This window comes from Eurytemora carolleeae, unplaced genomic scaffold (assembly GCF_000591075.1).
Source record: "Eurytemora carolleeae unplaced genomic scaffold, Eaff_2.0 scaffold1318, whole genome shotgun sequence".
Classification (NCBI taxonomy): domain Eukaryota; kingdom Metazoa; phylum Arthropoda; class Copepoda; order Calanoida; family Temoridae; genus Eurytemora; species Eurytemora carolleeae.
The window spans coordinates 56,798-69,102 of NW_019397206.1; the positions used below are offsets into that span (position 1 = coordinate 56,798).

The 12,305-nt window shown below is 33.0% G+C and overlaps 1 protein-coding gene across 1 annotated transcript in view; it reads right to left on the minus strand.

Annotated features, from left to right (window-relative positions):
• LOC111712724 (transmembrane channel-like protein 3) overlaps window positions 1–12,305 on the minus strand; it is a 38,598-nt gene that overhangs the window by 1,978 nt on the left and 24,315 nt on the right. Inside the window, exons 18-28 of the mRNA XM_023487423.1 lie at window positions 11,354–11,435; window positions 10,845–10,890; window positions 7,647–7,735; window positions 7,078–7,122; window positions 6,310–6,415; window positions 5,796–5,928; window positions 5,060–5,132; window positions 4,722–4,794; window positions 2,110–2,188; window positions 1,342–1,391; window positions 73–302 (exon numbers count right to left, since the gene is read on the minus strand). Coding sequence (XP_023343191.1) covers window positions 73–302; window positions 1,342–1,391; window positions 2,110–2,188; window positions 4,722–4,794; window positions 5,060–5,132; window positions 5,796–5,928; window positions 6,310–6,415; window positions 7,078–7,122; window positions 7,647–7,735; window positions 10,845–10,890; window positions 11,354–11,435 — 1,006 coding nt within the window. The remainder of the gene's footprint in view (window positions 1–72; window positions 303–1,341; window positions 1,392–2,109; window positions 2,189–4,721; window positions 4,795–5,059; window positions 5,133–5,795; window positions 5,929–6,309; window positions 6,416–7,077; window positions 7,123–7,646; window positions 7,736–10,844; window positions 10,891–11,353; window positions 11,436–12,305) is intronic.

A 12,305-nucleotide genomic window follows, 5' to 3' on the forward strand; every position in this document is an offset into this window, starting at 1 on the left:
CCCCCCCCCCCCTGGTACTCCGCTACTTAAGTATAAATGCGTGGATCTAGGCTTCGCTATCATTTTTTTTACCTTTTTTGACCAATTTTGGACTATTTTCATTGTAAAGATTAACCGGGATAGGTTTAGAATCTTTGGGTGCTAATTCATCTGAATCTCTGGGTTCTGGTTGCTTCCCAACCTTATCCAGGTTCTGGTCGGAGCTGAGGATACCGGCCTTGATAATCTCAGTATCTCCAGGTTCAGATTTCTCCGTTTGTGAAGTTGATCTTGATACTGCAGCACTCAGGATACTTTTCCATCTACAACACAAATATTTATTAACAACAGAAAACCAGACCCCTATCTCTCTCCCAGCCCTGCACTAACCCAAAACTTCGGAGAAATCAAGCGAAGGTATAAAGTTGTCTTCTAAATTTACTAAAAAAGGATTGCTGCAGATATTTAGTTTTTTAATTAAATAATTATATTTGCTATTTAAAACTGTTCCCGCACATTGCATGGCTATTTCTTTATTTTTACAATTTCTGATATTTAGGTCTAATAGTATAAAACCCATTGAAAAATTGTCAAGACGACATTTTTTAAATTCGTTGAATGCCTCCGAAGTTCTGGTTTAAACTGCATTACAACTGCGCAACCTCTTAGGCCACGAAATGTAATGCTTTGATTATTTTCTATCCACAGCATATGATTATGCATGCTTTCAGACGGGTACTCCATTTGTATGAGAAATATTCAGAATAGGTTATTGTATACGCGGTAATTGTACAGGGTGTCCCACATCATATTAGATCGTCAGTCGGTCTAAATTTCGATTTTCGGGACTAATCAGAAAATTTAAGAAGAATGAATTATTTTGAACATTTTCATAAGGCTAATATAAGAGTTTTCTTGCCAAAAATACTAGTTTTTTTGAGTATTATTGTTGTATTTGGGCGTTTAAGCTTGGAGATAATCTAATATGACATGGGACGCTCTGTACTGTACATCAGAAAAATATTTCTTATTCAAATGAAGTACTGTCTGCAAAGCAGATACTCATCTGGTAGGGCGTGCCGCGTCAGTTGTATCTCCCCCTTCTATTTCATACTCCTTGACTGGTACAAGGATACAATAGACGGGCTGGTTCAAGAAATTTTTAGACGGGCTGGAACAAGGATAGGCTAGATGGGCTGGTACAAGGATAAGCTAGATTGGCTAATAAAAGGATATGTTAGACGGGCAGGTACAAGGATACGCCTGACGGGCCGGTACAAGGATATATCATCCTATATTAAACCTAAAACCTAAAACTATTCTGAAATGTAAAGAGATAGATGTAACACATGTTAGATGTACCTTTCCGATACTCCACCCTGCTCGGAGTTTACAGATTCCTTGCCTTTCTTCTAAAATAGAGAAACTTAATATTTGTTATTAGTTGAATATAAATGTGGGAACATAGTTTCTGAATCTATATATTTATACTTTCTTGTCTGTCTGTTTCTTTGTTTGTCTGTCATCCATAAAACGTCAAAACGGCTGAACTGATCGGGCCCAAATTTTGTGTGGGACATCGTGTGACCCCAGGGAAGGCTAATGGATGATCGAATTTTCAAATTTTGCCTCTAACAAAATTCGCTTTTTGAAAACTTTGAAAATCCACGAAATTTTGTTTGTTTTTGCTTTATGTTCACAATTTAATTAGAAAAATAAAATATGTATTTTTGAAGAATTTCTTTAATTTTGACAATCTGAAACTCTTTTAAACTCTTAAAATTCACCTTGCTCTGAAACTCTTTAAAACTCTTGAAATTGATTTTGATCTGAAACTCTTTAAAACTCTTGAAATTTACCTTGATCTAAAACTCTTTAAAACTCTTGAAATTGATTTTGATCTAAGCTCTTCAAACTCTTGAAATTTACCTTGATCTGAAACTCTTTAAAACTCTTGAAATTTTGAAATTTACCTTGATCTGAAACTCTAAAAAACTCTTTAAACTGAATTTCTGTACTCAATCAAACTTTTCATAGGGATGTTAAAAGTACGTTATGAAAAAAATAAGAATAAAAATGAAAAAAAATAATTCAATAAATAAAACTGAGTAAAATTATTTTTGTTCTTACGTTAACAGCAGCAGTTAGTTTCCTTCTCTCCTCTGTTCTCTCTAGATGAAGTTGGTTCTTGAGGTCGTCATTACTCTCTCTAGTTTGGGATTTATTAATATGGCTAAACCCTTAAATCTGTAGAATCGGAAGACGATATTTATGCAATCTTATGTGTATTTATTGTTGTATCAAGCAACATTTGTATCAGTAGTTTGCAAATTAACTTATCAAGTAAAATGGACTTTGCCAAAATATTATTCAATAAATTTTTTGTTAACAAATTGTATGACAGTATGGTTTAAATTTGAACGCACAAAAGTAAGGTCAAAATTAACATGACCGATTTCTTTTTCAGCCATTTCACATGTCTGAAAACCACAATTCATGAAGATGGGTTAGTAAATAATATTGACAACTTTCAAAGAATAATGCTTTGCTCACTTTAAGATTTGACATTTTTTGTTAAACATACAGTCATAACCATTAAACTCCAAAATAGGAAGACGACTTTATAGCAATACGTTAGTGTATTTGATGTTGTTATAAAGCAAATAGTTTTACTAGACACTTATTAAATCACAAATCAAGTAAAATGGGTCTGTTTAAACCAGGAAGTAAGGAATAGAAGGGAGATATAACTGACGCGGTTCGCCCTACCATATGATTGATTATACATGCTTTGCAGACGAGTACTCCATTTGTATATGAAGTATTTGTCTGATGTACAATTACCGCGTATATACAATAACCTATTCTGAATATTTTTATACAAATGGAGTACCGTCTGCAAAGCATGTATAATCATATGGTAGGGCGAACCGCGTCAGTTATATCTCCCTTCTATTCCTTACTCCCTGGTCTAAACTGAACAATTTCTGTTCCCCGGGCTTATTGGACTATCTAAAGTCATAATTTTGGTTTAAAAGTCGTCTTTCTCTATGGCATCATTGCTCTCTCTGTTACTTAGCTATCCCTGAATATCTATAAAAAACTCAAAGACCATATATTCTAAGAAACCGGTAAATTAAATTACAATTCTTTAGCAACGTTTCTTGGTATAAAAAGATTAGATTAAGACTTTCATTCTGCATTATTCCAGGGTTACACAGAACGATTTAGACTTCAATGACAACCTTAAAGAGACTGTAAAGGAAAAATGAAAGGGGGTATAGAATGAAACCTGACAATCTCAGGCGCAGAAAGATACATAAAAGACATCTATCTGATGTTACTGTCTCGAGAAATTCATATATATGCAATTTTGTATAAAAGTTGTAGCATTAAACAGATCATATTCAACAAATACGCAACGATATCTCATGGAGGAGTCTGAGAAACGCAAGTTTGCTCCTATTATTATTTGAATTTAATAACTTTTTCATTTTTAATAGATATAATTGATAATATTATTTATGCGTCCGGAACATGTCACCAGAACTCCAACCAATGGCAGTATTTTTGTCACGTGTCTCCGTCTGTATCACGTGACCACTGCCATTGGAGGGAGTTCTGGTCACATGATACGGACGTATATCTGACATAAATACGTTTTGGTATAATTTTGACACAAGTTTATGTCAATTTCTCGAGACATCAGATAGATGTCTAGGTATCGTTCAACTCCTTAAACCTTAAACTCTAAAATAAAACGATCTTAGAGCTGAATTTTGGTTTCTGCTTTTGCTTTTTATAGTAAACAACTACTCTCATTTTTGACACTTTCACTTTAAGAAAAAGTATTTTTTTGGAAAAATAAAAAAATCTTTTTTTAATGCATAGGGTGATTTACAGGATGGTCAATAGGCCGGTCAGTGATACAAAATATGTTAAAAAAGTTGCAATAACTATCTCGAATTTACATTTTTAAAAGCCCTTGAAAAATGGATATGAAACCATGTGTCACATAAATCACAATAAATTTTTTCTTTTTTTACTTAATGATTTAGCAAAAAAAGAAACAAGTTTACAGTTGAAGGGAATGAAGAATGTAAGACCAAGGCCTAGATAAATTCTTTACAGTCATCTTTGAAATCTAGTTCTTTGTGGATAACCCTGTATATTACTGTTGTAATTCCTCAACATCTTGGATAGTGTGATAAGATACCAGATTGTTAGAATTCAATACCTTAACATCTTGGATAGTGTGATCAGATACTAGATTGTCAGAATACCTCAACATCTTGGATAGTGTGATAAGATACCAGATTGTTAGAATTCAATACCTTAACATCTTGGATAGTGTGATCAGATACTAGATTGTCAGAATACAATACCTCAACATCTTGGATAGTGTGATAAGATACCAGATTGTTAGAATACAATACCTTAACATTTTGGATAGTGTGATCAGATACCAGATTGTCAGAATACAATACCTCAACATCTTGGATAGTGTGATAAGATACCAGATTGTTAGAATACAATACCTTAACATCTTGGATAGTGTGATAAGATACCAGATTGTTAGAATACAATACCTTAACATCTTGGATAGTGTGATCAGATACCAGATTGTTAGAATACAATACCTCAACATCTTGGATAGTGTGATCAGATACCAGATTGTTAGAATACAATACCTCAACATCTTGGATAGTGTGATCAGATACCAGATTGTTAGAATACAATACCTCAACATCTTGGATAGTGTGATCAGATACCAGATTGTTAGAATACAAAGCACCAGAGTCGGGATTATTATACCTTACAAATAAATTTATTAAAATCTTATGTCTAAATTCGGAGTTTAAAACACAATTACATGAATTTTAAAGTTGTCTAATTAGGTCTAACTAGAGGGCAAAACTTTGACTTATAAATCTTTGGCTTCGGTTGACTCAGATCAACTGGAAACTTTTGAATTGACGGAGAGATACTGAGATAAACTCAGTTTTTCCACCTGGAGAAAATTTTTGATCTCTAGTGGTGAAAACTCCCAACTTCCCAAGATCTATTGTGAACACAGTACCTGGAGAGGTTATATAATCTAGAACCGGATGTAGTTTTACCGGAAGTATTTCTAGAACTCGAACTGTAAATACCTAAAATGTCAGAATTACAATTAAGTTTTCGTCTTAAACCCAAAAAATGAGAAACTATTTTTAAAAGTCGATTCAAAATTGCTCATGTGAGAGAATTCAGAAACCAAGATCAAAAAAGACTAAAATATATGTTTCAACCTGTAACACGGTTATCCTCTCTTCTACATGTATACATAGTTGAAAGTCCACTTAAAGTTTGTCTTTAATGTTGAATATTTTTATTGCAAACGTACAACAGAAAATGGTGGCCAGCATGACTTAAAATTTTTTAAGGCTGCTAATATCTTGACAAACATATTGAATATTTAGAGACAGTTTTTGGGATCCTTTGATTGTCAGTTGTCAATTGCCGCAATATATCACAAGTAGACAATATTTTAATGTAAGTATCGGTAACTTGTCATATATAACATTACATTATATATTCTATGTTTGTGTCCCACCAGATATATTCTATGTTTGTGTCCCACCAGATATATTCTATGGTTGTGTCCCACCTTATATATATATTCTATGTTTGTGTCCCACCTTATATATTCTATGTTTGTGTCCCATCTTATATATTCTATGTTTGTGCCCCACCTTATATATTCTATGTTTGTGTCCCACCTTAGATATTCTATGTTTGTGTCCCACCTTATATATTCTATGTTTGTGTCCCACCTTATATATTCTATGAAATTGGCTGAAGGGTCCACAGTGCCAGCTTGGTTTAATCCACACCAAGGTGAATGCTACGGGCAGGGTACACAGAAACAACATTAACAACAACAACACCAGGTAGAAGTTGTTAGACCTAGAATAGGGGAAAATCAATTTAAAGGGAGAGACTGGCGAGGTAACAAATTTGAACGGAGAGTGCAGGATTGAAAAATGTAACAAAAATGCTACTTGTTGTTTAGGAAAGTATATCTGAAAATAAATTAATGGTAGAATCAATTATTTCCTTATCATCTTTATAAATTTGTCTGTACATTTCTTCAAATTCTTCAAATGTTAACTTTTCAATACAAATTCCAGGAAATAAATCTACGGAAAACGTTTGCAAACAATCAAACATTACAGAAATCGATAACTCAATAAGATTACTTATTCTTGTTGATAAAAGTTAATTTTATTTTCTCACCCTGTTTCCAAACATCAAAATAATCTATAGATATCTGAGGTTTTGACTTACCTGGAGGCTTTAAACACCGTTTCATGCGGAGCATTAGTTACCATAACAGACATACTTTTCACATACATGATGATAAACAGTTTTACCAGGTTTATCAACGGTAAACCTTAAAATGAAATCATATTTTGGAAACCTAGCTTTGCCTGGAAACTAGACTTTCTCTGTAAAAGTCAACTTACTCAATTTAGAATTTTTAAACCAAGCCAGCAACATTCCCGAGTTTCTAACTATTTTACAGGTCAAAATTTGAGGCAAATTGGTTAAGGAAGATCTGAGAAATTTCAGTTTCAGGGATTTTTACTTTACATAGATCAATATCAATTCATCATCGATTCACAGCAGTGAAATATTTTGAGCTTTTCATTAAATTTCTATTAAAAATTTAAATGGGACAAATATCAGTCAATTTTTAGCTTCTCTGTGGAAACCATGGGTTGTTTATTAATAGAGTAAAGATATTAACCATTCTGAGATGAAAGCTCGTTATCTCTGATGTTTTCGAACCAATAAAAATGCTTTGATTGATTGCAGGCGCGCCAAAACATTGAAATTTCTCGGCTTCTGATTGGCTGTTCAGTTTCTACAATCGGCACCTGGTTGATTGCAGTTTAGATAATTTTCTGGTTATAAACGTAAGATAAAATTTGACTTCAGAAGAATTCAAAAGTGGAGATCAAGCGCTGATCTCGATATCCAAATTTCTGAAGTTTTCAGCTCAGGTCACTCGAAAATACGTTGACAGTCCCTTTAAAAAATATTTATGATCACCTGGTGCCATGAACAGTCCCATCCAGATCATTCCTTGGTTGTTCACTAAACAGAACATGATCTACCTAATATTTATGCAGATAGAGAGTTCTATAATAGTATGTTCAGTTATTTTAACATTATTGTCTTTTCGAATCAAAGCAAATATTTAGATACTTCCTCTTATTATCTCATTCTGCAATGATACCTGAAGAGGCTACAGACGTAATATCAAGTATTAAATTAGGCATTTGATCATTTGGCATTTGATATTTTGATATTTTTGCAATAATTGGAATACATCTTTGTTGTAGTAAATATCCCCAAGTACGAATAGAAAACATTGAATACGTTTAAACAGATTGTATTTACACTACTCCTAAAATTTATGATGAAATATAAATTTGACAAAAAAATCGCCAACTTAAAAAAAAAACTGGCAAACTTTAGAAGTTTTGATTTACCTTCTCAAATTCAAATGTTCGAAATATGCTTATAAGAGGTTCTTAGAAGTAAAAAAATCTTTGTTTAAAAATGAACAAAATACAATCCCCATCCCTAATCTCCAAGTTTAGGTTGATCTATGGTTCCTAGATGAAGAATGTTCTCTGCCACATCAAACTGTGGATATCCAGGGAATACCTTCTCCAGGTCCCAGAACCAGCACAAGTTCATGATCCTGGAGGATACAGAGTTTAGTCTTTGTAGGTTATCGCTATCTCATTTATAAGTTCCTACTTCTACTATGCATATGTATGATAAGATTGTTATACAATCAAAGACGTTTGAGTGAACCCAGTCTTGAAAATTGATTTAATATTTCATATTGGTCTGGATCTATGTGGAAAAGGTTTATAAAAGGTATTTCATAATGTTTATAATTCAGAATAATGGATATCCTTATTATTTAAGGTAATTTAAAGTGACCGGCTATGTAAGGTAGTTGAACTGAGTATGCAGTTTTGTGGAAAACTTCTTTCGGATTCATTTGAGACATATTACATTTTTTAAAGATCTGTAAATCCTGAGTTTGAGTCCAAATTCGACGTACAAAACTCGTACTTTGAGGGTGGATTCGTTTTCATAATTAGTTTTTTAAATTATTAAATAACGACGACATAAAATGAAAAAAGTTCTACAATAAACTACAGACGTTATATGTATAGGAACATGTTGAGAAAATAAAAATTAATCTTATCATCGAAAATAAGTAATCTTATTCAATTATTAGTTTCTATTTTCTCATTATTCTAGTTCTCATTATTCACAAAGATTTTCTGCAGATTTTCTAGAATTATTATAGAAAAGACGACATTTGAAGAATTTGAAAAAATCTGCGAATAAATTCAAAGAAAATAATAAATTCAATATAATAATGAAAACGAAATAATCGATTTTAGTATTGATTTATTTTGCAAATTTCTTTTGAGAAATATGTTCCTAACCATCTAATTAGATTACTGTATAAGTTTTACTTTATTTTTCGTTGTCGGGATTTAGTAATTTAAAAAAAATAATTCTGAAAACGAATCCACCCCCAAAGTCGAATTTGTCGAATTTAAGCTCAAACTCAGGATTTACAGATCTTCAGAAAGTTTAATATGTCTCAAATGAATCAGAAAGAAGCTTTACACAATTCAAGTACCTTACATAGCCGGTCACTCCCTTTAAGGCAATTTTCAGTTATATTTAAGATACCTTACACAAACCCAAATGGATAGTGTACAGAAAACGCGTCATCAGAGCCCAAAACTTAAGATAGGGTATCGCGCGTTGTGAAACCAGTTTTAGAACCACGGTTTCACGAATGGAGTTAGGCAGTTTTGTGAATATCAATATTTTTGTGATGGAATACTATTTCATTTAGTTTATTCATATTCTCCATTTTTTTCGAATCTCTTAAATAAAAGTTTACAAAAATGTTCAGATCCTTATAAGGAAACTCTGAAGGTTCGTTTAACGATACTCTTTTAAATTTTGGGCTCAGAGGTGGTTTTTTAGCGTCATTATAGACAAAACGTCTCAGTTTCATTCGTCATAATACATTTATCATAATTACGTTTACTTAAAATAATTAACACGGGTTATGACCGACGAGGTCATTGTATATAGAGTTATGATGTACACTAATCCTTTACTAATTGTACAGGCCATGTACTTCACTTCCAAAGGTCAATCTGTATATTACAGTATTCGGGGGTGATTTCTGAAAATATTTATATGAAGAATTTGTTTTCCATGTAACTATTAAAATTCAGTACTCCTTTATCGTGTGCAGGATTCCATTTTCACAGGAAGATTTACATTTACAGTCTTTTACAGAGCAATATTTTATCATTAATAAACTGTTCTGAGAAAACTGAGTAAAATTCAAGATACAAATCCTCCCCAATACACTTGTACTCCGAAAGCGTACTGCATATTGGATATTTGTACTGTATTAATAGGCCATAATCCTTTATCAGAAAAGAATCTCTCGGTATGAATTTTTTCAGTCCCTTTCAGCCTGAAAGGGAGTTCAAAGTGTACAAATCATGTAAATGTTCACAAATTATATGCAGTAGAGTACATTAATACAGTATGTTCCCTAGACTATTAATTTCAATTTCGAAATTTTTAAAGCTGTTAAATAAACTTCATAATGAATTAGGTGAATCAAATTTGATTTATAGTTATAACGGAAAATCATCGTTTGTAAAGTGGAAGGCATAGAGTCTATGTGAAATGATCATTGGTCAATTATGAAACCAGCCTGTTTCATAATTTGGTTTTCTTTTAACAATAATTTTAGATTTTCTATAAAATGATATTCCAGGGCCCAACAGGTTATATAGCAAAAATATGTGAAGTACACCTGCAGTATGGAAACAGTACAACAAAATGGCCGTTTTACACTTTTTTCTAGTAAATTCCTCTCTATATATTCTATTCTCTATGGCTATTACACACGGAGAGGTAGCTAAGATCCAGCCCCCCCCTGGATATAACATACGTTTACCATAAGTTTGAAGTTTTACACTTGCCATAATGATTTCACTTGCAATAACAGGTGAATTTGGCGTAATTACTATTAATTACGGATAATTTGAATTATCCAAGGTTAAGTAAGGCCAATGGGGCCCGCGGCTGGAGCAGCTAGTGTGGGGCAAACTATTAGTTTATTATACTCTGCAAAAATAAACAAAGTTATGGCAAATGTACAGGGTTATCCTTAAAGAATGAGACTGTGAAGACGACTTAAAACTCCACAAATTTGCCGATTTGAAGCTTTATTTTTGGTTTCTGCATTCAATTGAGTATGTTGGTGGTTTATTACATGTTTAAGCAAAGAAATAAACCAGTTTTGGCCAGCAAGGAGCTCTGAATGCAAGAAAACGGATTTAACAAATTCTGTACAATCGCCTCTTAAGTCTCATCCTTAGTGGGTAACCTTGTATAAGTCGTGGAATGTGTAACTTTAAGTAAATGTTACTACTAATTACAAAAGTAATTATGACAAGTGTTTAGCTGTGTAGTTATGAAGATTGAAACTGAGCCAAATATAACTAGAATGAGTTTATAATTGAAGTATTGAAGTAGGAATCAGCTCCAAATGTGCAGAAAGATGGAAAAAAAGACAGAGGGGCGTACACATTAATTTGTTCAGGGGGGGGGGGCTTAGCTCCTGTTTGAGCCTGAAAACCCCATAGAAATCGGTCATAACTTTTACTGTTCCAGTGGGGCTGATCCTCCTGGGTACACCTTTGCTCTGAAATATCTTTAATAAAAAAAATTTTGTAAGATGAAACCTGAGAAAGATGGATCTGAGAAAATCTCCGATGAAAATGGAAACCACTGAATCATCCTTTATTCTGTCTCATAAACTTCATAACGTTTATTATTAGGAATCCTGAGAGGATGACGGTGAAATATTAAGACTACCGGCTTGGACAAAATTATTCTTTTTTTCCCAATATCTTAGATAGTAAAAAAAGTTAGGATATTGTTTGCAGAATTTTTGATGTTTCTTCGATAAAAGGCTGCCATGATTAATTCAAAACAACAGTTTGTTGCACCTATAGAGATTAATAGATGTTGATAAAGACTCATTATAGAAATCCTTGCGTTGCATTCTAAAAACTAAAAGTTTTCTATATAATATAACTGCAGTCTCAGCTCAACTCCGTTACCTAGCCAGTCTCTCCCTTTAATACTAATTCTAAACTGCCCTAATGTAATAAAATGCAAGCAAACCTTACCCCCCCCCCTTCCTCCTTGCTTCAAAATGATGCTTAGAAGAGATAAAATAAAGGTATTCCTAAGAAGACAGTATCCATAACGGTTAATTTAACCAGCTCCTGACCAAACATGGTTTCCCAGCACAGCTTTCTCAACTTCAACTAGAAACAACATGTGTACAATGTACATGCATTAGACCTTAAATCATAAACCATGTACTATCGTTGTCGTATTTATCAATAAAATGAAGACGACTATCATTTTTAATGTTTGATTTCTACCAAGCTTTCAAACAGCATCGATACAAAAGAACATGGAAATAAAGAGAAGCTTTCAATTAACAGCTAGCTCTCTTGTGTTTACTTGTAAACTTGGAATTGTAAAACTTAAATAGAAAAGTCGTCTTTATTGTATTGATATAAACGCCGACCACTGTAGAAGATAAAAATATATGCTGCACGGAAACAAATATATATTTGTAGAGAAAATTAAATAATTTCCCATAAAATTAATTTTTTTCCCCCAATTAAGCAAAGAAAAGCCTCAAATTTTCGCTCCGCGCAACCATACCCATAAAATCCTGCGACGAGATTTTAAAAGCTTAAACCCTTGTAAAACCTAAACTCGGACTTAGATAGAACCCAAGTCAGGATTGGTTCTGATTCGACCAATGAGAGACTGTTGAGCAAGCTTTCTCTCTGTAGCAGACAGAATGCCGTCAGATCAGCTGTGACAAGGAGATGTAAGTTTCGAAAATTCAAACTTTATGAAGATAAATTATTTTCATAGTATGTTTGTTTAATATATTTGACACCACAAATAATTCCCGAGATTTTAAATGTACAAATATAAATATTTTTAAGAAATTTACGATCATCAGCTGCGGAAGACTCGAGTCTTAAAGAGAGAAAAACCTACGACGGTTGGTTCTTACTAAACTCAAGGCCATTCAAAACCCAGGTCTTGGCTTGAGCTTTACTTGGGTCTAAGCAGACGCAAAGTCCTGGTTTTACTCGGGTTTAAGCTTTTAA